This window comes from Perca fluviatilis, chromosome 7 (assembly GCF_010015445.1).
Source record: "Perca fluviatilis chromosome 7, GENO_Pfluv_1.0, whole genome shotgun sequence".
Taxonomy (NCBI): Eukaryota; Metazoa; Chordata; class Actinopteri; order Perciformes; family Percidae; genus Perca; species Perca fluviatilis.
The window spans coordinates 21,744,295-21,767,937 of NC_053118.1; the positions used below are offsets into that span (position 1 = coordinate 21,744,295).

Sequence of the window (23,643 nt, forward strand, 5' to 3'; positions counted from 1 at the left end):
GAGATTGTGCAATGAGAGTTGTTTGCCATGTTCTCTCTCCTCCCTCCAGTATTTCAGTTGTCACATCCCTCCATCTCTCTCGCTCTCCATCTGTGGCTGCTGTCTTGTATAACCCTACAGACCTGCAGTGCCCTTATGAAATTAAGCTGGCAACCCCGGGAGTGAGAAACACTGGGGGGACACTGAATATCTGAGCACATTTCTTAGCCTCTGGGCAGAATTCCTTTCATCTCACTCACTGGAGTCTGGCTGACGTTTTAGTGGATTTGGAGCAGAAAAAAATCTTAATGAAATGTGTGAACTGCAACATCCAAACTCAGTACCTCACATTGTAAACATCACAAAAAACAAGCATACATGTACTGTTATATTCCTGTAGAAGCAGTTAGTGACAGTAAGCCATTATGTAGATAGGACCCATCTTGGTGTGATGCCATAAGGTCTTCACATAATCAAGTTTGTCGATGTAACCTCAGGGCATTTTACAGGTTTGCTAATCTCCTTGTCTACTGTATTTAAAACTAATAATTTGCATAATATCTACATGGCATCCTACTAACATGAACACAAATGTCATACTACTATTGTTACTATCAAGCCAACCAACAAACTGAAACAACAAGACTAGAATAACTCTTTAAGTGAAACCATTATGCTCTTAGCCTGCTCTAAGGGGAAGACTGTGCAGTTATTGAGGAGTAATTCAATTACAGGATTTTTAATCTCTTGTGATTTACTAACACAACAGATACTAATGTAGTTTTGTGTGGTATCTGCATGACATCCTGTTAAAATGAACTACAAGTGTACTGTAGGTCACTAAAGTTACTTTCATAAGGAAGCAGAGAACAACGAAAGACTAGGATAGCTTAGTTAAGTCATCATGTAATTGGCTTACTCCAAAGGCCGGTTGTATATTTCTTGTGATGGTGTGTGTGGTACAGTAATGGACTCAGTCTTTCTGCCCATTGCTCATTGTTATTTTTGTTTTTTAATCATCTCCAGTGTGTGCTGTGCTCAGCTTGGTGTATGCTCTACACACTCAATACATGATCTGTCTTTAAACAATAGTTAAGTTGTTACTCTCTTCTGGTGTATCATTGGAATTAGGCTAACTACAAGATTGTAGGTCCGATACTTTCATTGGAAAAGCACAGAACAGCAAACAACAAATTGTAGACTAGAATAACAAACCACCATGCAATTGGCAGGTTGGACATTTCTAAAGAAGAAATGGAATTAGACACCATTAAGTCTAAATGCTCCGCTAGACATCGATTAGAGGAAATGCAGTGATGTCTGGGGTCAGTACAGTGACATGAATGACTTTCACTTTGACTTTGGGAAAATGTTCTGACTAATGTCAAGCTTTAAAATCAGGTTCATAATCCCCTGAAACTCAGAACTGCACAGTACAGTAGGCTACCTATACTGTATGAACTGAGCAGCTGTAATGTAAATCACCTTGTCGCAGTAATACGCTGAACACTTCACAATAACAAACCGAGATACATCAATATTTTCAGCTGAGAAAGTAGGTCTGAAACCGTCTGGCCATTTGTACATGATAAAGCCGGCTAAACATGCAGCGCTACAACAGTTCAGAAAACCCAAACCTACCTTTTTCAAGTTGGTGTTATAAGTAGGTTTCTGGTGGACACGTCCCCGTTGCTCCTCTCGCTGAGGTCATGGTGAGGTTCCGGGCTTAAACTGGACGTAGATACGGTCAGTAAGGTGGGAGGCTGAAGCAGGGACCCGGGATGCGCTGGAGACAACGTGTCGAGGTGAGGGAGGCTTTGGCTCCGGCCAGGGGAGAGAAGGGAGGGAGGGAGGAGGGGCCGCACCTTATTCACTTTCTCCACCTCCATCTGAACCTCCTGCACTAACGACCTCAAAGCACATTCACTCAGGATGTGACATTTTGTTCTCCATAAGTGGAGGTTTTTTCTTAGTATTAGGCCTATATGCCAACTGTTTGCAACTTTTTAACAGTTTTTATTAGGCCTATTTAAACACTATGATGGCATGTTTCTGTTTTTAACACTATAGGCTATACAACAATGTATCCACACAAATATTCGCTGCTTTAACACCCTAAACACACCCTTTGCCAGTAGCCATGTGCTTTTCTCTCCTTTTGTGTCATACCGCCCTCTGCTGCTCTGTCAGCATTATCTGCTCCAACATCTGTTCACTGCTCAGGTTCGCAACTGTAACCTACACTACATCTCAACAATTAAATTGTAAACATATGTTATAATAATATTTCTAATATAATATATCTTTCATAAAGGGATATACGTGTAAAGGGAATCCATTTTACTTTGCTTTCTACTTACTACTTTTTTAAACATTCAAATATGTAGCCCAAAGAGCCCTAGGACTTCAAATGATGTTATTGTTTAATAATATTGTAGCATGCAGATATGCTCATACATGACACAAGCCTTTACTGTAGGGGATATGGAGATATGGTGTCACAAATAATTAATGAAATAAAATGTCTTTCTTTATAAATCTTAAGAAGCATGAAGTTGGAAATGTCTTTGTAAAATGGGAACGTTTGTAAATGGAATGCCACAATGTAGGTTTAAAAATAAGATAATTACATCATTGTCATATATATATATATATATATATATATATATATATATATATATATATATATATATATATATATATATATATAGGAAAATCTAGTACAATAAGTGGACCTTGATTTTGGATTGTTACATTACACTATCTTGTTTACACAAAATGTCACATGATAATACTAATCCTGGACCTAAGTTGAATAGAATTGTAATCAATCGATTATGAAAACAGTCGAAAATTGCATTTCTTTTATTGTAATGTAAACCAGACCATTGTCATGGCAAATTAAGATTGGCCGACACAGCAGGCATACTGACGGATGAAAGTTACAGATTTGCAAATGCTATAGGTCCATGGCTTGAATTTTATTTGACTTGGATACAGGTGACTGCTGGGGTCTTCAACTTTGGTGACTCAGACTTAAACGCAAAAGAATTGGAGTTAAACTAACTTAAGATACACTGATCAAAAACCAAGTGCTATATAAGACTGATTTTGACATTTGCTGTCTACTAGCGTAACTGTGTAATGAAGTATCACCTTTAGCAACAATGGTACAATTTTGACTTTGTGTCTTGTTACCTGTCCAATATATTTATTTCATTATCTGTTTCTCTGACCAAACTCTTTATTTTTCTTTATCTCCACCAACAGAGTCATGATTAAACTGAGGTGCACGCCGAGCTCAGCAGTTGCTCAATGAATGTTCATGTGCTATCGACCCGATGCCATCGGCATCATTATAGAAGGACATCCAGTGGTCAGAGGTCTGACCAACCTGTCAAAAGCATGCTACCTTTCTCTTTGGACTTACCTATGCCCTGGAACTTAAATATCCACCAAAACTGGTGCACACTTTTGAGACATAGGATCTTTGTCGAACATGCGCCCTAAACCATCATCTAAATACACAAATCATACAAAGTTCTTACTGCAATTATTTGGACAGATATTGCATTTTCAACGTGATTCGATGTGATGCTGTTTTGTCTCATATTTACCTTTATCAAAACATCGCAGGTAATGGCCTTGGTTTTGTAATCAACTGTATTGTTAGAAGTGAAACCTTTGAAACAGTAGGTTGGTAGAAGTTAAATAAATGTTATAATCTCAAATCTCTTTCCATCTTGTTCTTCTTAATTTGAGATTGTTGTTGTTTTTGACAGGAAAGTCTATTAAAGTAATCAAAATGTAATGCTTGGGATATAGAAATAACAAAACTTTTATAGAAATCAATGCAGCATAATTTATTTACCAGGTTGTAGTCTGGACTCCATTTAATGTAGTTCATTCACATGTGTGATTAGGTTCAATTTAGCAAGAAAAGTAATTTTAGTAATATCAGTAGTATTAGTTAGCTCAACTTAATTTTGATGTGTTACAGGGTTCATTCTACTTAGAAAAAGCCTTGAAGTTGACTCAAGTAATACAAAGGCATTTTGAGTGGTTAGGGACCGTTCTGTATTTATGGAATGGACCATTTTTGTCGATGGGGGGAGGGTCATCCAACTTTTGTATTCATGAGAACAGCAACATTTCAAAGTGGCTTGTTTGGTGCATATTTATCCACTCAAATATCCTTTCGGTCCTGATTATTTGCGAAATTGTGCAAACGACAGCCTTTTCAAGGCATTTGAGAAGGAAGGAGTGGTAGCATGCAAGCTCCCAAATTGACGCTCGTCTGAGATATGGAGTTTTGGATAATGTTCAGCTCCGGCAGCTTTACCTATGCTAAAACTGAGGAAGCCTAGTGACGAGTCAATAGCAACCAGTGTTGAATTTCTTATTACCCAGTGTGCTTTGTAGTGCAGTGTGGTCTCAATGTTTTATTGTTTTATTGCATGTGAATACTAGTTTACTAGAGGAGTAACTTAGTATTCGAAGTAATGCAGTAATGCAGGAAATGTGGATTTACATTTAGTTTCCATGCTTATTGTGTTTCCACAACAATGTTAGTGAGTAAATCTACTGAAATGGCCACCATAACAGAGGAGTGGGATGCATAAGATGAGAAAGCAGAGGTTTAGCCACATATGTCATGGCTGTAAGAAAACAATGGATGTCTGTACATCTTTGCCAAATGCAAACCAGTATAGAAAATCTCAATAAATTGTTGGGGAGGGTCATCCCTTTTGTCCATATCATTTTGGAGGATCATCCGGAATGTATTGCTGGTGAAGGAAGGATCAGGTCTATTTTGACTAAAGACCCCAAAACTTTTCCGGTGGCCCCTGAAATAAATAACGAACAGTCCCTTATTTCTCCCAGAGATGTATGCATCTTAACAGTGGCTAAACTCAGGTATTCAAACTCTGCTTTCTCAAACAGATTACTGTCTAAAACTGACTCATGACAACATATTTTCATGCAGCCTTTAACTCTACTCCATTGTTCCACATTGTGCAGGGCTGCTTGATTTTGTCACTGATAGTGGAGAGAGAGGAGAGTCTCTCAGGAGGGTCTGGGTCAGGCAGGTGCCAGTGGATGAAGAACAAATATATGAAAGTACCTATAACACCTCCAATAAGTGGGGCCACCAGTGGCACCCAGAACCAGTAGTTGTAACACCTGGAGAGCAGAAAAAAAGGAGTTCAGATGACAGTTTACTTAAAGCGGCTTTTTTCAATATTTTTTTATATTGACACTGAATGTGTAATGAGAAAGGGTTTGCTGATGAACCCGCAGAAAGTTATTGCCCAACTCTGCAGCTCTACTGATCTTTTTTGCCTCTTTTAGCTCAATGGTTTCGTTTTATGGCATAGTTAATGATTTCATTATGGCACAGTTAATGGTTTCATTACAGCACAGTTAATGGTTTCAATGTCACTGCATTTCCAGAGGCAGAAGCAGTCATTTTCAGCAAAAAAAACTCAGATATTGTACACTACCTGTCCGGCACCAAACAAAGTTACAGAACAAATTACTGACTTGCTGTTAATGAAAGTCAAATATTAGTAAGCTGCTATTTTTTGCAGTTAACTAAACGACAGTGAATATTGGACTTGCACCTGTCAGGTAGCCAGAAACACAACACTGATGGGATTATATTGTTGCTCTATATCTGCTGTGTGTGTAAGTATATGCAATTATTTCTTAACATGTTACTCATAACAGCTTTATAAGGCCATATGTCAGAGATGTGTGTTTTTCCAGTATGTTTTGGAGTTATTCTGCCCCCTAGTGGGCTAGAATATATTATGTAAGGGGAGACACTACAGGTGAATAGGGTCAAATGTTTAACAAACTGATTTCAGACTTCCCAAGTTGATTACTTGCATATAAGAAAATATTTTTTTGTATTACAACTTCTCTGAAATTTTATGTTTAAATATGCAAATTAGGCATTATCTAATTAAATATGTGATAATTTGCATACATTTCCAGAATAGAACAGAAATCTTAACATTGGATAAAGCCACGCACAAAATTCTTGTTTCATTTTGTTGACATATTCGAGTCAAAGGTTTTTACTGAGGGACTTTTGGATATCTCTTTTTATCACTCCATAAATCAAAAAATACTTTCAACAGCCATTAAAAAAAAAAGAGAGATCACATAAGGCTTGTATCATGTGGACACACTCATTACTTAGAATTCCTCATGGGGGCGACAGAAATTACACACTATAGCTTTAAATAGATTAGATCAAGCACAAAGTGTATTAAACAGCTGTGGAGCCACAGATCACACAGATCACACATCATGGAATAAACACTAATGAGATGTTCTGAAACAAGCACACTTTATGTTCCTTTGATCCTGCAGAAAACAGCTGATAAACTCTGACACATTTTCTAAGAAACACAAGGTGAAAGGTGTGAAATGGCAAACAATCAAAATGTCATTATAACAGTTTGAATGAATTGTGTAGCTTTATCAGCAAGCAGCTCAAGTATTGATAATGAATGTACATTCTAGAGTTATCAGCTTTGAAAGTTGTATGTGTTAAGTGCTGTCATATGCGCTCTTTATGTGAGATAAGATACTTACGTAAAGACCTCAGTGCCCCAGCCTGCAGTCAGTGTTAAGAGGCGTGGCCCCAGGTCCCGAGCAGGGTTTATTGCAGCACCACAGTTGGCTGACATTGACATAGAGATCCCCAGGACGATCACTGCTACTATAGCAGGAATCAGCTCTGAGGGAGCCGGGGTGTTCCTCTTTTCTTCCAAAGACAGTATGCACAACATCAGCATGCCAGTGCCCACTACCTAATGAAATGTGTAAATAAATGAGTTCAAAAAAGGAACAGCTGTTAAAGTAAGAATTAAAGTTTACACAAATCCCCCCACTAACCTGGTCAAGGAAACTTCTACCCAAAGTCATGTACTCTGAGGGATATGTGGCAAATATAGACGCGGTCTCATTTGGGCCATAGACAGTCAATACTCCTCCACTAAACTCCATTATGGCATCTGAGACAGAAACAGAGGGAATATAGCAAATGTGTACAAAGCTTCTGTTTTTATTATATTTCTCCACTCATAGTCAGAAGTTTTCTTTAATTTATCACCCTGTCTGTATGTCAATGATGAAGTGCCAGGCAGACAAACCATAGTAGACCAAGTAGACGAGCCCTGATGCCAGATAAGCCCCCAGCACCTGGGAGAGGCAGTAGGGCACCAGCTTTCCCCAGGGGACCTGGCCCAACACACAGAAACTCAGAGTCACCGCTGGATTGAAATGAGCACCTACAAAGACAAAGAAGATGAAGGGAGCAGAAGACAAGAAGGAGGAAGACAGAAGTGAATTACAGCGAGAGAGATTTAAAGGTGATTAAATCTCAGATTATTTGTAGCCATGCAGTGTGTCAGCTGGTAGAGATCTGTCAGAGTGAAGACCTTGGAAAAATATGGACGAGGCACCTCTTTTTCAACAGTGCCCGATATTAGTGTGATAAATCTGGAGTGCTCAGATCAGTGAATCACTGCAGTAACGGACAAGTCTAAACTCAGAGTGTGATGAGGCAGAAAACTGAATACTGCTGCTGTATTTTACTGTATGTTTATCTTTCAAAGACTATATTAAGAGTTAAAAGATCATATCATGGGTAAAGTAAGAGTCCATTTCATTTACCTGAGATGTTCTTGGTGAGGTACATAGCTGACATCACACCCACGGAGAAGGCCAAATTGACTGACAGGAACTGGCCTTTAGTCTCTCTGCTTGTCTTTACTTGCGCTGCAGCAGAGCAGCCAAAGAGCTTCACGGCAGATAAAAGGGGACAGAGTGAGTGGGAGAAAACCCATAGAAGGCATGAAAAGTAAAGAGAAACATTTTTAACTTCTGGGGAACAAGAAAAAAATCCTTCCATGTATAGGAAAAAAATACATGTGCACATTTTGTAATCTCTTATTGCTTTCTTAGGGACTCATTATTTATAGGTCAAACAAACATATCAGTTATCACGGAAAAAACGCTTGTTTAAATGTGATTTATAGCTTCTCATGAACTCTGTAAATAAACTATCCACTTCTTATCTAAATTGCCACATAACAAGCATTCTGACTCTGACTACTGATCAACATTTAATTATGTATTTATTACAGGTTATTCGACTTCACTTTAATGGTGTCATAATAATTCATGTAAATGCCAAGGCCATTCAAGTTTTTAGGCAACAGTAAGTAAGTGAAATGTTTTTATAAAGCGCTTTTCACAGACATAAGTCACAAAGTGCTTTACAGGGGCAAACACAAGAAATACAATGCAGAGTAAGAACACGATACACAATCAGTATTACACGATAATGTTGAAAGGGCAGATCAGGTGCAGACTAGCCAACCAAACGCCTATCTAAACAGGTGTGTCTTTATCTTATTTTTAAAATAATCCACAGAAACAACAGGGTGGAGGCAGAGCATTTCATAGTTCAGGACTGTAAAGATCGATCAACTCGGGTCTTAAGCTGGATGCATGGGACAATTTAACATATTAGACCCAAGTGAGCAAGCTGACAAATATGGGTGAGTCGTTTGCAGGAGCCTGACTGTGCAAAAAAAATCAGTAGTTTGGTGGAAATGATGACACGTGAAAGACCTGTTGGGATAATCATGCAAATTCAACATGAATCATGACAATTAACTGTATGAATTATGTCAATTTATGTACATCATTTTACATATATTGCTTATTAGTTCAGTAATGTTTTGAATACATTACTTTCTCTTTTAGACTAAATCAGAATAGTAAATAGTGTGTAATAATATGCTCACTACACATACTTATACCAGGAACATTGTGTAAATATCACCTAAATATCACATTGATTCTAGGAAGAATTTAAATAATTTACATTTGCTATTTATTGAAAGCTGCCTGCACATAATAAAATAAAAATAAAACAAAAACAAAAAAATCTTTGCATTTTGTTTGATTTATGGAAAAGAATATGCACTTCAGTTCAAGCTTTGGAGCAGATTTACAAATACAATGACAATAGGAGTTTTCATATGATGCTAATATTGCCATTGGTCAGTAAAATTTAAGGAACATACAACCTATATTACTCACATGTCCAATGTACTCAAAACTAAGAACAAATAGCATAAAATAAATAAATAAGATCACATCGCAAATGAAATTGAAGCTATTTGATTGTGAGAGAAAATTGTATAAGGACATTGAGGAATTGTTCAAGTTTATGTATTCAACCATACATTCACCTGTCTGTCTTTTTGTGTATTAAATGTTTATTCAGGGATTTAAAAAAACTCCAAATACTCAAACAACGTGGACCTTATTGATAAATAAAATTAGACAATTGCTTAAAAATAACAATAATCCAAAAGCCTGGGTGTCACTTACCAGCAACACAAAAGTTCCCAAGAACTCAGCCATGCACTCTCGCACCAGGGCATTCCTCACTCTCCCGACACGTCGGTTCAACATTGTTCGAGTTAAATCCTTCTTCTCATCTCACACTGAGCTCTGTCTCTGTTGTCAGACACACCAGCTGTGCTTAAAAGGTTTTTGTCACAACTTCCACCTGAACATCTAAAGACCTGTGCACTGCATCCCTTACACTTCTCTGCCTTCTCTTTTTCCACAGCTGGTTAAACAGTATTACCCATTTATTGGGTAGTGATACCTGAGGATTGGCTGGTGCAGAGAGGGTATGTGCTTCAGCAGTTAGAGGTTATATGAATGGAGGCCATAAATAGTCAGATTATGTGTTGACAACACACTAACAGAGACCAATAAGTCACAGAATATATATACAGCAGAAACCTCTCGCAGAAACCCATCTACAGTACTTTCCACCAGACACCAGTTACAGATGTTATCTGTGCTTATTCATCCCTATGTTTCTTCATAAAGTAACCCCTCTTCACTGAACTCTGGACTACTAATGGATTATATAACCCAAATAATTGCTGTGTAGGAGTAAAGAACCGTGTTATTGCTGATAACTTTCAGGGACATATTACTGTTGCACGAAATATGTTGATATCAGATAAGATATGAAGACTGTTTGGCACAAGTCAGTCGCACATCCTCACTGGTGAGAATGCTTAGATTTCTGTCATTTCCACTGCTATTAACAGACTGGTACCATAGGATATCTTTTGAGTTTGAAGTGAAGTTATGACTATCTCTCCACAACATAAACCTTGACATAGTGCGTGGTGACATCTACAGCTAGTGACACCTTATCTTATAACATCTACTTTTCAGGAATATCACTGCTAGTAATGTATAAGGACAGGTATCTTTACCCCACTTCAAAGTTTTGTCACCAAGGCTTTTTCTGCCAACTGGATACAGGATAATTTCATAACACACTATCTCCCTCTGCGGGACATAAGAATAAAAAGCATGACTTTAAGTTAGGATTTATTAAAAAGCAATATAAATGCTAAATGTAGTTAGCTTCTATTCACAATATATTACGACGTGGTTTTATTCACAGGCGCCACATGACTAGCTTTCAGCTGACCAAAGTATCTGTTTTAAAGGTTGGTTGACTTGATAAATGTATGAGCCATCAGTGCACACTAAACATTAATATGGCCAGTACAAAAACTTCCCGGGCCTTGAGGTAGATGTAATCCTGTAGCTAAAGTGAGAAAAATACACACTTTTAACCTTTTCTCCAAGATTATATTTCCTTTAGGGATTGTTATAATGACTACATATTGTTGAATTGTTTAATGGCATTATATGCCCAGATAGCTCACTTAATTCATGTCAAGTTCTAAGCCACTGCAGGCAATGGATGGCTTTTAGTTTGTTGTCCTTCATCAGTCACTGAACTTTACTGTGCGCAAAGCCCCTCAACAATCGTCATGTTTCCAGATGTTTAGGATGGCGACGAAGCACAACGTCCACAGGTCCAGAGGGCAGATTTCTGATCAGAGTCCAGGCCTCCAGGCGTCTCATCCCCACCACGCTCATACCTCCAATCTCTTCGACCTCATCACCAGGACACACCTTGTCCACAGGACCTCCTGAAAGGGAAAGGATGGATTTAGTAAACATGTCTGTACAGAAAGAGAGGTCAACTCCAAGCGGTAAATAAATGAAAAGGTAATGCAGAATGTGTATGGTATTTGAATATAGGATATTAATTCCGATTGTGGCAACAAATATGAAGTTTAAATATGTGTGAACAAAACTGGTCTTCCTTTTTTCTGCCTACTTACAAAGACCTGGATCACCACTGTTAAATAAATCTTCATTGAATGGACTGAACTTCTCTCTGGCTTACTCTTACTCTTACTCTGACCGATGCCCCATGATGATGGCAATCAACCTCAAAAACTGAACCCTCCGAAACAACAACAGATAAAGTCTCTTGACTTTACAATGAATTCCTTTCCCTATTTTATTTGGCAGTAGAGTAACCTGAATAATTTAATAAATCAAACATTTAATACATTTTGCTTTGTTTGAGAAGATAGTTTAGTTTATTAGTTTATAATGTCGTGGACAGTCTCCCTTAATTAACTGTACAGTAAAAGGAGCAGCTTTAGCCTCAACAGCTAATTTCCAATTTGTAGAGCAACATATGTCCTCATACTTTTGGTCTAAGCTTGTTCCATGATTTGGGCTCTGATTAAGAAAAACTTAATGCAGCAGCAAACAGGGATATTTTTAGACAATTGTGTGGTTTTCTATTTCAAGAGGACTGTGATCCTGTGTACAAGTGAGGTCTATAAACATGGTTTTCTGAGTTAGGAGTGGAAGATGTTGTATGGCCTGCAGGGAGCCCTGATCTTAACCCCATCCTTTGGGATGTATTGGCAAGCTGTGCAGCTGTGGCTGGATTTTTATATACCTTTGGTCATCTAATACATTGTATGTTCTACTCTTTGAGGGGAGGCAATATGATATTTAAATCTCTGCATTTCTCTTAGGAGATCTGTGATACTGAGCTTGAGTTCTCACCCTGGAAGATCTTCTGTACAGTAAGTGGTCTGTTCCCCAGATTGGAGTCTACACCTCCCTCCAGGCTGAAACCCAGATCCCTGCTGTTCTTCTCCAGATGCACACACAGAAGCCGACCTGAGAGAGCAGCAAAAGCAGAAAAGACGCAAATAAAGTGTCTCACTTTGAACTGCTGCAGCTTTAGAACAAATGTATTTCAGAACTCTGGTAAAGTAAGACTTCTCACCTGTCTCAGTGAACTCGGTCTGCGTTGGTCCCTGATTATTTGTCTGCGCTCCCCTCTTACAGACAATGCTATTCACTCCCCTCCTCAGGACCACCACCCCCATCTCCCGAGTCTTTGTTCTCCTCAGGACCCTCAGGGCCTCCCAGTGGGCGTAGCTGCACAGTGCCGTGCCGTTGATTGACAGGACCTGGTCCCCTTCCCTTATGGAGCCTTCCTGGGCTGCAACACCTGAGTGAAACACCTTGTGAACCTGAGAAGAACACACCGTAAGACAAATGAAGAGACTGAGGACAATGCATTTAAATATTTTTTAGGAGAAAGCAGAAAGGGATGTTTCCTCACAGTGACTGGCTTGTTCTGGTCCACGCCTCCCGCCAGACTGAAGCCCAGTCCCACTCCTATGTCCTTATGGAGAACCACCACGTGCACATCGTCATAGTCCTGCAAAAAAAGGTAGGCAGAGAGAATGAGAAAGAAGTTGGAGATGCACACTTTTTGGACTGTGTATCACTGATGTTGTGGTTTGTACGAAAAGTGACATAATTCATGGTAATGATAAGATTGTCTCAAAATCACAAAAGGTTACTGATGCAGCTGTTTGTACCTGCAGGGTGCTGTCCCCAACACTCCTGACATCCTCCAGCAGCCTGTCCAGCTCCTCGCTGGGCATCACTGACACACAGGACAGAGCCGACATGTCTGAGCTCAGCGAGGTTGTCCGATTGCTTGTATATTGCCACTCATCGCTGTCATTCTCAGACTCATTCTCAACTCCAGCAAAGTTACACAGATCTGAAAGACTATAGGGAAGAAAGACAAGAACAAATCTGATAACTTGTTGAAAGGAATACCTTCAGGAAACCAGAAATGTGATAATATATAAACAGTACCCACCTGACGCAGAAGCTCTTGTGATCAGACTGGCTCATGTTACTAGTGATGGTCAGCGAGGACTCTCCAGAGTCGGAATCATAGTTTGAATCCTCATCCCTCTGTGTACTTTCATCATCATCCTCCTCATGATCATCTTCATCATCATTACAGACCTTAATCTCTGTGTTCCAGCCAGCTACCCAAGCATCCAACACCTGTTTCTTCCCATGTGGATTGACTGTATTGACATCTGGAGAGATGAGGTCAGGGAGGTTGCTGTGGGACAAGGTAGCGAGGGGACGAAGGTGAGGAGGGGAATCTCGTTCGGGAGTTTTGGCTGCTTGTGTGAGGACAGAGGTACTTTCATTTCCACTTTCTGCAAAGGGAAGGGCGTTCGCTGTGGTAGGCGAAAGAAAGGGCGAGTGGTTTGAAGAGTTTGTTGGAGTCTTGTCTTCATCACTAACAGGTGAAGTAACTCTAGGGGATGTTGATTTCTGCACACCAGCGGAAGTGTCACAGGAGTCGAACAGTAGTGAGGGTTGCGGTGTCTCGCTTGCCTCCTCAGGGCTGGAGGTTTTGTAGAAATCTGTCTCATCTATGTAAAAGTTTCTGCGTTGTCTTTGAGCTCCTCCATATAGCGGTATTTGTAGTGTACTTTTGAGTCTGGAATATTTACCAAAATCTTCAGCACAATTGTTACCGCTGTATGTTTCTTTCTCTTCATTCTCAACCAAAACATTTCCTTCTCTCTCTTTCCTCCCTAATCTTAGTCCAACCTCATCCACCGACAGAGACCTATCTGACACAAGCTTCTTTCTTGCTCCTGTACCCGTCTCCTCGGCTTCATCACCTGCCTCCTCTCCCTCTTTTAATCCCTCCCACTTGTATCTCAATCCACCTATCGCTTTTGCTGACCCGCTCTTTTTCACTCCATCATGAGCACAACTGAGTTGTGTTGGCACAGAAAAAGCCCGTCTTGGCATCAGGATCTGTCCTGTAGCCAAACCCTGGACTCTCTGTGTGAGAGCCTCAAACTGGTTGATCTTATTTCTCACACTGGCTGCAGAGGCGGCTGGCAACCCCTTCTTCTCTACTGGTTTCATCGTGATTTTCTGTGGGTTTGACTCAAACACATCTTCATAATTGCTGTTATTCTTTAATTTGTTATTTTCTTTTGCGCCATCATCTCTCTCTTCTTCAAGCCACCCAGTTCTTTTTCTCAATGTCCCCGTTATTCCATTTGTCTCGCCCTTCACCCCACCCAGGGTGCCACTTACTCTTCTCTCTCTCAAACCAGACAAATTGTTCAAAGAAACTGATCTCTCTTCTTCTAAGAAAGTGTTTGACTGTGGAGGTGCATTAATTCCTTTTGCAGCCCTTGCAGATTGTGTCTTAGCTGCTACAGAGAACCTGCTCCTTGCTCTATCCAGAGACCTTGTGCCCATTTCCTCTGACCCTCTACCCCAGTTGACCCCCCCTTCTTCTGAATACCTGCCCAGGATCTTTCCTTGCCACTGAACCCCTGACAATCTGTCCCTGGTCCTGCTTGTCCCTGGAGAGAGGGAAGTCTCAGAAGTGTCTTTTTGTGTCCAGGTGAAGGACTTCCTGCTTTGCACTGGAATGAGGCTACTTTTCTCCCCTGATGAGAAACGCCTGGGGAAGGTTTCCCCCGATTCCCTCTCATACGAGCTCTGCTGTGGCGAGATGAGGATGTCTGTGGTTGTTTCTCGGTAATGGGATGTCACTGGGGCAGAGAAGTCGCTAATTTTGCTGCAATCCTCCATTTTACCATAGAGTCTCTCAATCCGCTCCATTATACTCTGACCTCCTTTAGGCCCAAACAAAGTAGATGTCCCTCTGACACCAGAGCCAGGTCCAGACAGGGACCTCAACCTAGTGGGGAGAGAATGACCCTTACTGGCCGTGTCCAAAGTCTGACTCGTGTTCTTCACTGGGCTCCTCTCTCGAACATTACTTGTGACCTCAGAGTTATATGCCTGTATTGAAGGCATCACCCTGCCCCTCGCGCCTTCAACTCCAATCCTTCTTTCATCCGAGCCTCGTTTGGTTGATAACACGAACATGTCAGAAATGTTGCCCCGATCAGGGCTTGATACCCCTGTCCTCCTATCTAAACTCTTACTTCTACTTGACAGGTTATGTCTCCTCCAGTCTGTCCTGCCCTGGCTTTCAGATGCAGGGTTACAGTTTCTACTTCTGTCAGTGTCCAACTCTGTGATAGTTTTGTCTGCTGTGCCATTCTGGTTCAGCTTGGTAGACATTTTATGGCCTGATGATTCCTTCTCCTCACACTGACCTTTGACACTGCTGTGACACCCAGTCCTGCTGTGATAACCAGTGACCGGGCGATCCTCCTCCTTGTTTGTACCATTTGTGCCAGTGTGTGTACCATATCTCTCTTTCTCACTGACTTCTTCAGTGCTCTCCCTCTCCTCCTCCAAAAAACATCTGGGTTTCCTAACACCTGGCCTGCGAGTGAGACTGTAAGAGGGCGAGTTTGCTGAGCGGACAGTGAAGCGTGCTCCTGTCCTCTGCTTGTTGTACTCACTCACTGGAGTAGGGAACATGGTGTCCATTTTCTGAGAATAAACAAAGTTAATGACCTGCTGTCAAGTGCCAAATCCCAAAAAGAGAGCAGAAGAGTGAACTTGATATTTAAGCGATTCCAAGCAACTCCTTTAGACTGCAATCTGGAAGAAAGTTTGTCTGCAGCTGTGTGTGAAAAGCAGTGACACAGTGGAAACAATTACAGCCCTCTCAATAGTTTCTTGCACAGAAACAAATCCTGCATTGGAAAGTTTGATATTTCAGCGATGCTCCTGATGATTCTGTTTTGTGGTCTGGATGAGATGACTCCTCTGGGATCCTCTCCTTGATCTTTTGTCGTTCTGTCCCTTGGAGTCTTCGGTCCCCCCAGCACGACTTCAGGAAACTGAATTGCCTGCCAAGCATAAAAATGTACATATTTCCATCCTGAGAATGGATTGGGCTGGAATGTTGTGATTTGTGGATTGTGGACTCTCTGGCTCCTCGAAATGGTCAAACAGAATCATAGAGAGGTTGAGGACAGTGAACAAAACACATTACAGAGAAGTTTAAAGTGGACAGAATGGAGAAGATATGAAAATGATTAGAAGAAAACATAGAACAAAAGAGAGAGCATGAGGGCCAGAGAACCAAAAACAGTACAGTATCCTCACTCCTGTCAGTTATGCCATTTTGCAACACGCCCCTTCCCTTCTGACATTCCCCTCACATTGACTCAATGAGCCCATTCACAGAATAGTGCACTTTCTTGTACACACATATCATAACGGCTGTTTACACAAGCAACATAGTCATGACTACCTGTCAGCGTCAGCAAAACCTGAACCAAAAACTGGAAAAACTCACCTAACTGCAATCCACCCAGCAAAACAATGTATTAAAGTAACACAATTAGTCTCTGTGCAACGCGTATCGGTCCCATAGAGAACCAAAGGGAGACTAACTTAAACCATGTAACAGTGGATTGATCAGATAAGATGGACAAAGATCAGGAAACAATCATTTTGATTTACATAGAGCCTGTTGAGAGATAGATTGAATTACTGATGGACAATGGCTCATCAGGGATATCAGGGAGTTCACAGCCATACACAACAGGCATTGTCAGTAAAGCCAGTGGAAGCATTTCTGATCATTAGTCAAGTCAGATTTAGGATCCAATCATCTCTATTGACACTAAACAGCCATTGATCTACTGTACAAATACAATAGGACAAAAGAATCAGATAAGCACTGCCTGACTAAATATATGAAGCTGTCTAGGTTAAAGCGGGTAACTTTGGGCGACATTCTCTGTGGTTCTTTCCAATGCAAGTGAGCCTGAGTGTCAGTTTACAGAAACACCTGTTCTGCTAGGTCACAAAGCCTCCCATCTGGGTAACCTGGGCAACACTGCACTGTTTACTTTAAATTTGGATTGAACAGCAAGAAAGACACAAATGCACCCAGACATCAAACAAAAAACACAAATTTACTCACTCACATACATACATACATACATACATACATACATACAAATTAGCTTATGAATCAAACATTCACAAACACATGTGCCTTACCTTATCTAGGAGTGAAGAACCACCGTGTTGACACAGGTTTATAATGAAGGTAGCGCTATGTAATGACATCAGCGACTAACTCCTCTCTCTCTCTGTCTTCTCTTTCCATCAGCTTTGCATGATGGAGTGTGTACAGTGACGCAAACCTGCAACACTGGTTTATCCTCTCTTCTTCCTCTCTCTCTCTCTCTCTTTCTCTGTCTGTTTCTCTCTCTCTCCTCCCCCTGCCATTGTTGTTTCTCCCTCTTTTTCTCTTCTCACAGGGTAGCATTCCTGACTGCAGCTCAATGTGTCACCCACTAAATGGCTCAACAGGGAGTGCGCACACACACACACACACACACACACACACACACACACACACACACACACACACACACACACACACACACAAGCGTGCGCACACATGCACGCACACACACACACACACACACACACACACACACACACACACACACACACAGACACTGACACTTCAAACTCCCTCTCACATCAACATTTCATAGCTCAAGGGAGAAGAGATACAGTTCAGATAATTGTGTGTAACGGAACAAGAATGACATTTCCCAGCACAAGCTTATAATATCACCCCACCTCAAGGCAAACAAAAGTTTAATCATCTGGACTGAGCAGGTATCAAAATACATAATAACAGAGCACCTTTAATTGGGACCAGAGACCACAAAGAGCTCATGTTGAGCCAGAAATACCAGCAGGGATTATGTAATATTGTTAAAAGTACACTCGTATGACATACTGTATGTTCAACAAAACAGAACTCAATTGCAGACACACTTGTTGAGAATCTGTGGGACTGTAATGTCTGAATGACTGAAGGAGAAACAAAACCTGATATTGCTGATAAGTTTTTTCCACACAGAAGAAGAAAAAGAAGCATTGTTGAAGCAAAAACTGGATTCTGCAGAGTGGGAAGGTGAATAAACAGGCTTTGAGTCACAGATGCATAAGGAGCAAGCAGACATAGATATGTAACATTTAAAAACTAAACACCAGTACTTACAGTTTCAGTTGTCATTTAGAGGCTCACGTTCTTACTGCTGCTTTTTTGCATGCACCTGCTACTGCCATCCGTTGAGACAGCGGAAACTGTGGTTACTTCACCATGCTGCAGCACTAAATAAGGGACTTCTTAACATCTCTGGGTTCCTGTCAAAAGTGAAAGCAGACTGAGTCAGACACATTGATTGTATAGGCCAAGTCTTAGGACCTTAATGATCATACAGAAATACAGACAGAGGGCTGGTAGGTTGCATGGTCGTCTTAGGACAGAGAGTCTGTGTGTAGAGGTAAATAGCTCCAGTGCGACTCCACAGACACCAACCCCTTGTTCCTGACAGAAGAATGGCACCCAGTGTCTCTGCAGGATTGATGCAAATCACTGTCCCGCTCACTCAGATGCACTGGTTATGTAAATTCACTCTTTAGGGTGTATAACTCAGAAGGCCATAATCAGTAGGTCTAGTGGATATAAATAGTCTGCACGCAATTCAGTGTCAAGCAAACAAAAATAAACAGCAAGAATGTGAAGAATTTGAGAACTAAATTATTTAATGGTCTATAACTTTGTGTTTGTGTGACTGTTGGAGCTGGAAACTACAGAATTCACTGGCCTTTATTTTCATTGGGGTGTTTTAGTTTGTTGTGAAGTCATTTTCAACAGCAGATGGCAGAAGAGACCAGAGTTAACGTCAGACATAAACGTCACCCTGCCAATGGTGTCTTGAAATTGAAATGGTTAAGATCTTTTATTAATAATAGGCAGTCCTTTTGGTTTACTGTCACCAATTTAATATTTTCATTAGCAGGTCCTTTTCTATTGGAAGTTAATCTACAAACATAATTTCACACCTCCTAATACTCCAGTTTGGAATAATAGATAGATATCGATAAGCAGAAAATCTGTGTACATGGAGGAATGGAAATCCAAGGGAATCTGGGCAATTGCTCATTTTATGGACAGTAATGGACTCGTTACAGCACGAGGAGTTTTGTGAGAAATATCAACTTCAATGCAATGTCAAGCGTTATGATAGATGGTTGAAAGCTATACCAATGTCTCTGAAATCCATGGTGAGAGAAGACATGAGGTACTCCAAAGTTTCTCCTGGTCCAAGGCAGCTCTGCATCCAAGGAATTGATTTATGTGATTATAAATGTCCCAACAAAGTTATTAGAAAGGAATATTATCCCAATCCAGTTAAAAGACAATATATAATGAAAGAATTTGGGGATGGAGAGGTTAAGAAAATAAGGAAAAGTTATATCTCATTTTCTCTTCTCCTAAAGGTAAAAGAGGTCAACTTTAAAATTTTAAATGAAATCTACCCAACAAACGAATTTTTAAGACTGAGATTCAATTTTGATACTAATAACTGTGTTTTTTGTGAAAAAGAAATTGAGAATTTAGAACATGTATTTTTTCTATTTGAGTCGGTGCAATCCTTTTGGAGAGAGCTGCAGAGCTGGTTACATACCAGGGAAATTGAGATACCACCTCTGACAGTGAAGAATATAAAGTTTGGTGTTTTTGTTGGAGATAAGAAGGTAGATTTTGTTCTCAACAACTTGGTGCTGCTAGGAAAACATTTTATACATAAATGTAGATACTTTAAGACCAAACCCTTATTCATTGGAAGAATGAGCTTAATCTTTTGTGCAAGTCATTGAAACAGGTTAAAGATAAACAAGCCCTTGAATTTATTTATTTATTTGAAACTTTTAATTTAATTTGAGATAGCTCCTTCTCTTTATTTATTTTTTATTTATTTTCTTTTATATCATTCTTTGTTGTTTTGTAAGGTATAAGCTCCTAGGTTTTGTTTTATATGCTGCTCTACCCGAGATGGATTTAGATGGATTTGTGATTGTGTCTTGTTTGTTTGTATTCCTATATTGTGAATAAATGAACAATTTAAAAAAAACAACACGTCACCCTGCCTGTACCAGTCACGTGACCACCCCGGAAATCAACAAACCGGGCGGTTAGCGAAATGTAACAACGGAGAGTACTTTACCTTCTTTTACTTCCCTGTTGTAGGTCTTTCGTTTAACGTTAGCTTCATGTGTTTTAAAAACGAGCAATTAAATGAAACAGTATGCCTTTCAAATGCCAAGTGTTGGACGTACTTTCCGTCATTTAGCTTTGTTTAGCTAACGTTTGGTTAAGTTTAACCATTTCAAAATGCGGAGTGATTCTCTTCTCTCGAGCGTTAACGTGGTGCTTGTAATGGCCTTCGGTAGTCTGGTGAGTCGGTTTCACTTTGTAACTGTGTGTAACAGTGTTTAAGTTAAATCTCAAGATGACAACAATCTTAATGTCGTATTTTGCTGGCTTAATTTTCACAACAGTTCATGTAGCCTTTACAAACATGTCAAAGAGCCAAACTGGCTTAATTCTTACCAATAAACACAACATGATGTCCTTGCATAAAAAGTGCAAAAACTAAATCCTAACTAAGGTCCGCCATGAAATCTGAGTTTAACACTTTATTTATGAATGCGTTTGAAACACCTACAAGAACAATCATACTAGACCAAAACACAGAGTATCACACGCACACAGCTACGGTTGGAAAAACAGTGTGGCTTCCCAGATCCTAATGCCCTCGCGCCGCTTACCTGTGATTTCCTCTTTCTAACCTCTGTGAGTGCGGTAATTAGCACACATACACACAGGTGCGCAGGTGACGTAGTGTCCGACGACATATACACACACACACACGCACGCACGCACACACGCAGCACAAGTCTAAATTGGCTACAACAGTATGCATTAAGTTTAATATGATGTTTTGTATTTTTATTAATATATTTAATTATTTACATATTCACACATTTATTGTGTATTTGTTTGTTTGGTTCTGTTTATGATCCACTGGCATCATGTTCACTACGCTTAAAAAGGGTTCTAAAAGAATCTACTAACTCTTGACTTTCCTCTATGGTAGGTGTTTGTTTTGCTGTTTATCTTCGTCAAAAGACAAATTATGCGATTTGCCATGAAGTCTCGGAGAGGACCACATGTTCCCCTTGGCCACAATGCTCCTAAGGTAACACATGCACCATAATGAACCAGAAGTGTGATGCTGTGCAGTGTTTTGCTTGTTAACTATAGCAGTTTCTTGTGTGTGTGTGTGTGTGTGTGTGTGTGTGTGTGTGTGTGTGTGTGTGTGTGTGTGTGTGTGTGTGTGTGTGTGTGTGTGTGTGTGTGTGTGTGTGTGTGCTGTAGGAGCTGAGACAAGAAATTGAAGCCAAACTGTGCCAGGTCCAGAAAATCCACTTTGAGCCTCGTCTGCTCTCCCCAGATGATGACCGGCTAAAACACAAAGAACAGTCTGGTTAGAGAGGAACACACACACACACACCAGTCCTGAAACTATCTACGTGAGTAGTTTTTCTGCAGTTGTACAGAGGAATCTGTGTGTCTCTTGCAGGTTCACATGACTACCTGTACAGGATGAGAGCACTGGATGCCATCAGAGACACTGGTAAGCTTTGCTGTCACTGATGTTAGTCACAGTTTTGTTTTGTTTTCATGACAGACTGTTGCAATACCACCTGCACTGTCTGTCAACAGATCTTCCTTTCCGTGAACTGGGTGGCACATCCACCGCTGTGACGGGTAAAAGACTTCGGACCTGGCTTCTACATCTACGAAACTCCCACTGTGTGTTCCGAGACAGTCTGAGCTCGATCATCGACAAAGTGCTGGATGGGTACAACAAAGCACGTCACGGGGCTGAGGTCAGTGTCTCTGTGTGCATTTGTAACATCTCTTTAAACACATATTCATCATGTGTTTAAAGAGTAAAGTTAAACACAAAGTTAAACTCAAATGAAGTTGACTTGACCTGACGATATTGTGGTATTGTGTTACACAGTTCTTGTCTAAATCAATAACAAGAACATTGAGTTTAAAACGTGGATAACATCATATACGTACGAACATCCATTTACATATGGCACACATGATTGCACATATGTAATGGTTTACATTATAATGCATGTTCTGTGGTTTACTGTACATTACACTGTTGTAAATTGTTACTTATTTATATAATATTCTTATGATTAGCATGGTTTTCCTTTTTACCGTATAGCCCATCATGGTGTGTACTATATACTGTGTAAATGTACTAATGTCCTGTCTTTGGCTCCTGCTTTTGTCTGTAGGCTTTTGGGGAAGCAGAATTTTTGAAATACCAGGAAGCTCTAACTGAACTGGCATCTGTGTGAGTAAACGCAACCTTTTCTCACAGTGCTCCCTTACAGCTTTCCTTTGTTGCTAATCCCATCGTGGAATGTTAATTATGCAACAATGTTTCTCCCTTCACTGTTTCAGCGTCAAGTCCCACAGCAGCAGCAGCAGCAGCACTCCGAGCCAGTACCACCAGTCTGCAGCCAAAGACCTGACCAGCACCACGGAGCTTGCAAGCTCCTCCTCCTCCCCCACCCAAACCACCTACCTCACATCTTCAATGCAGCAGCGTAGCAAGCGGCCCGGACACTTCCTGGAGTTGAAGAACTTCAAAGACAACTACAACACTCTGGACAGCTCCTTCTGAAAACTTGTGATGCCCATCCAAAAGAAAGTTCAAAGACAAGTAGTGCTGCCAGTAATTAAAGTGCCTATGGACAACGGGTCACTGTCGCCAGATAGTTACGAGTGAAATGAAAAACTGCCTTCATGTATTAACACATATTGCCTGGTTTACAGTATAATGCATATCAGACTCAGTGCTCTTTACCTAAGTGTAGCTTATGCATATATCCTGTATAAATGCATGTTTGAGTGCTATAATTAGGTAGAAAAGTGACTATAATAAGTAGGGTTGATTTGACCAAAACAAAACCAGAGTCACATGGCTATGCAATGACATAAGACAATCATATTTATTGCAGTGTAAAGTCCTATGCAAACTTGTTAGAATTAACAGACTGTATTTAAACACGCTAATAGTTAAAGTTTGTAGAGAAAACAAGTATTAATGGTGGAAAAACACACTGGTTATGTCACTTATGTTTACATGTATGTATGTCTTTTTTTAAGCCTTAAATGTTTGTCTTACAGAAGCCATACTTGATTTAATGAATTTTGATGATTAAGTGCTTTTTTGATTTAATCGTTCTCTCAGTGCAATGTAACAGTAACAGTATTCCAGTGCATTAATGCATTCTGAATGTTGCATCAGGGGAAGTCTCTTTCTGGACTTTAGTAGTCAGGGTTCCCAGTGAAGCATGTGATGTCCATGCTTGAATCATTTTATTTTCTTTGGTGCTTATTGTACAAGTATCCATCCAAATAAAACTGTGACGTACTGTCAAAATGTTTCACAATGTTCTGATTTCTAGTGTGCATATGGTCCAGCAGAGGGCACTCCCTCCACAGTAATAATCTAGTAAGAAGTCAATTTC

The 23,643-nt window shown here is 40.2% G+C and overlaps 4 protein-coding genes across 8 annotated transcripts in view; 1 reads left to right on the forward strand and 3 right to left on the reverse strand.

Annotated features, from left to right (window-relative positions):
* atp8b2 (ATPase phospholipid transporting 8B2) overlaps positions 1 to 1,801 on the reverse strand; it is a 32,780-nt gene extending 30,979 nt beyond the window's left edge. Inside the window, exon 1 of the mRNA XM_039806769.1 lies at positions 1,621 to 1,801. The gene's annotated coding sequence lies outside the window, so the exon portion shown is untranslated. The remainder of the gene's footprint in view (positions 1 to 1,620) is intronic.
* Positions 1,802 to 4,577: 2,776 nt separating this feature from the next.
* Positions 4,578 to 9,504, reverse strand: aqp10a (aquaporin 10a). Of its 2 annotated transcripts, XM_039806485.1 has the most exons (7): positions 9,400 to 9,504; positions 7,669 to 7,795; positions 7,146 to 7,283; positions 6,889 to 7,007; positions 6,586 to 6,803; positions 5,105 to 5,163; positions 4,578 to 4,826 (listed from the first exon to the last, which is right to left on the reverse strand). In XM_039806485.1, exons 1-7 carry the CDS (start codon positions 9,481 to 9,483, stop codon positions 4,750 to 4,752), a joined length of 822 nt encoding a protein of 273 aa, XP_039662419.1. In that variant the 5' UTR covers positions 9,484 to 9,504; the 3' UTR covers positions 4,578 to 4,749. The 2 variants fall into 2 exon arrangements, with proteins under 2 accessions (XP_039662419.1, XP_039662418.1); XM_039806484.1 differs by having other exon boundaries at positions 4,578 to 5,163.
* Positions 8,953 to 20,892, reverse strand: si:dkey-92i15.4. Of its 3 annotated transcripts, none has more exons than XM_039806479.1 (8): positions 20,848 to 20,892; positions 18,230 to 18,375; positions 13,103 to 16,043; positions 12,813 to 13,008; positions 12,551 to 12,649; positions 12,209 to 12,458; positions 11,983 to 12,099; positions 8,953 to 11,042 (listed from the first exon to the last, which is right to left on the reverse strand). In XM_039806479.1, exons 3-8 carry the CDS (start codon positions 15,676 to 15,678, stop codon positions 10,879 to 10,881), a joined length of 3,402 nt encoding a protein of 1,133 aa, XP_039662413.1. In that variant the 5' UTR covers positions 15,679 to 16,043; positions 18,230 to 18,375; positions 20,848 to 20,892; the 3' UTR covers positions 8,953 to 10,878. The 3 variants fall into 3 exon arrangements, with proteins under 3 accessions (XP_039662413.1, XP_039662414.1, XP_039662415.1); XM_039806480.1 differs by lacking the exon at positions 20,848 to 20,892 and adding an exon at positions 18,463 to 18,563; XM_039806481.1 differs by lacking the exons at positions 18,230 to 18,375; positions 20,848 to 20,892 and adding an exon at positions 17,209 to 17,530.
* On the forward strand, positions 20,181 to 23,559 carry c7h1orf43 (chromosome 7 C1orf43 homolog). Of its 2 annotated transcripts, none has more exons than XM_039806487.1 (7): positions 20,181 to 20,473; positions 21,177 to 21,278; positions 21,458 to 21,566; positions 21,663 to 21,716; positions 21,806 to 21,972; positions 22,402 to 22,460; positions 22,571 to 23,559. In XM_039806487.1, the coding sequence occupies exons 1-7, from the start codon at positions 20,411 to 20,413 to the stop codon at positions 22,791 to 22,793; spliced, it is 777 nt and encodes a 258-aa protein (XP_039662421.1). In that variant the 5' UTR covers positions 20,181 to 20,410; the 3' UTR covers positions 22,794 to 23,559. The 2 variants fall into 2 exon arrangements, with proteins under 2 accessions (XP_039662421.1, XP_039662422.1); XM_039806488.1 differs by lacking the exon at positions 20,181 to 20,473 and adding an exon at positions 20,939 to 20,994.
* Positions 23,560 to 23,643: the final 84 nt, after the last annotated feature.

What these genes read in the sequence shown, in the direction of transcription:
- aqp10a (XM_039806484.1), bottom strand. Translation starts at nt 9,483, where the DNA reads ATGTTGAACCGACGTGTCGGGAGAGTGAGGAATGCCCTGGTGCGAGAG. An exon ending in CCTCACCAAGAACATCTCAG is followed by an intron (nt 7,284 to 7,668) that starts GTAAATGAAATG and finishes TTGTCTTTGTAG; the next exon opens with GTGCTCATTTCAATCCAGCG. An exon ending in CGTCTACTTGGTCTACTATG is followed by an intron (nt 7,008 to 7,145) that starts GTTTGTCTGCCT and finishes TTTCTGTCTCAG; the next exon opens with ATGCCATAATGGAGTTTAGT.
- c7h1orf43 (XM_039806487.1), top strand. Translation starts at nt 20,411, where the DNA reads ATGCGGAGTGATTCTCTTCTCTCGAGCGTTAACGTGGTGCTTGTAATG. An exon ending in AAAACACAAAGAACAGTCTG is followed by an intron (nt 21,567 to 21,662) that starts GTTAGAGAGGAA and finishes TGTCTCTTGCAG; the next exon opens with GTTCACATGACTACCTGTAC. An exon ending in GGATGCCATCAGAGACACTG is followed by an intron (nt 21,717 to 21,805) that starts GTAAGCTTTGCT and finishes GTCTGTCAACAG; the next exon opens with ATCTTCCTTTCCGTGAACTG.
- si:dkey-92i15.4 (XM_039806479.1), bottom strand. Translation starts at nt 15,678, where the DNA reads ATGGACACCATGTTCCCTACTCCAGTGAGTGAGTACAACAAGCAGAGG. An exon ending in ACCAGAACAAGCCAGTCACT is followed by an intron (nt 12,459 to 12,550) that starts GTGAGGAAACAT and finishes TGTTCTTCTCAG; the next exon opens with GTTCACAAGGTGTTTCACTC. An exon ending in TGTACAGAAGATCTTCCAGG is followed by an intron (nt 11,043 to 11,982) that starts GTGAGAACTCAA and finishes TTTCCCTTTCAG; the next exon opens with GAGGTCCTGTGGACAAGGTG.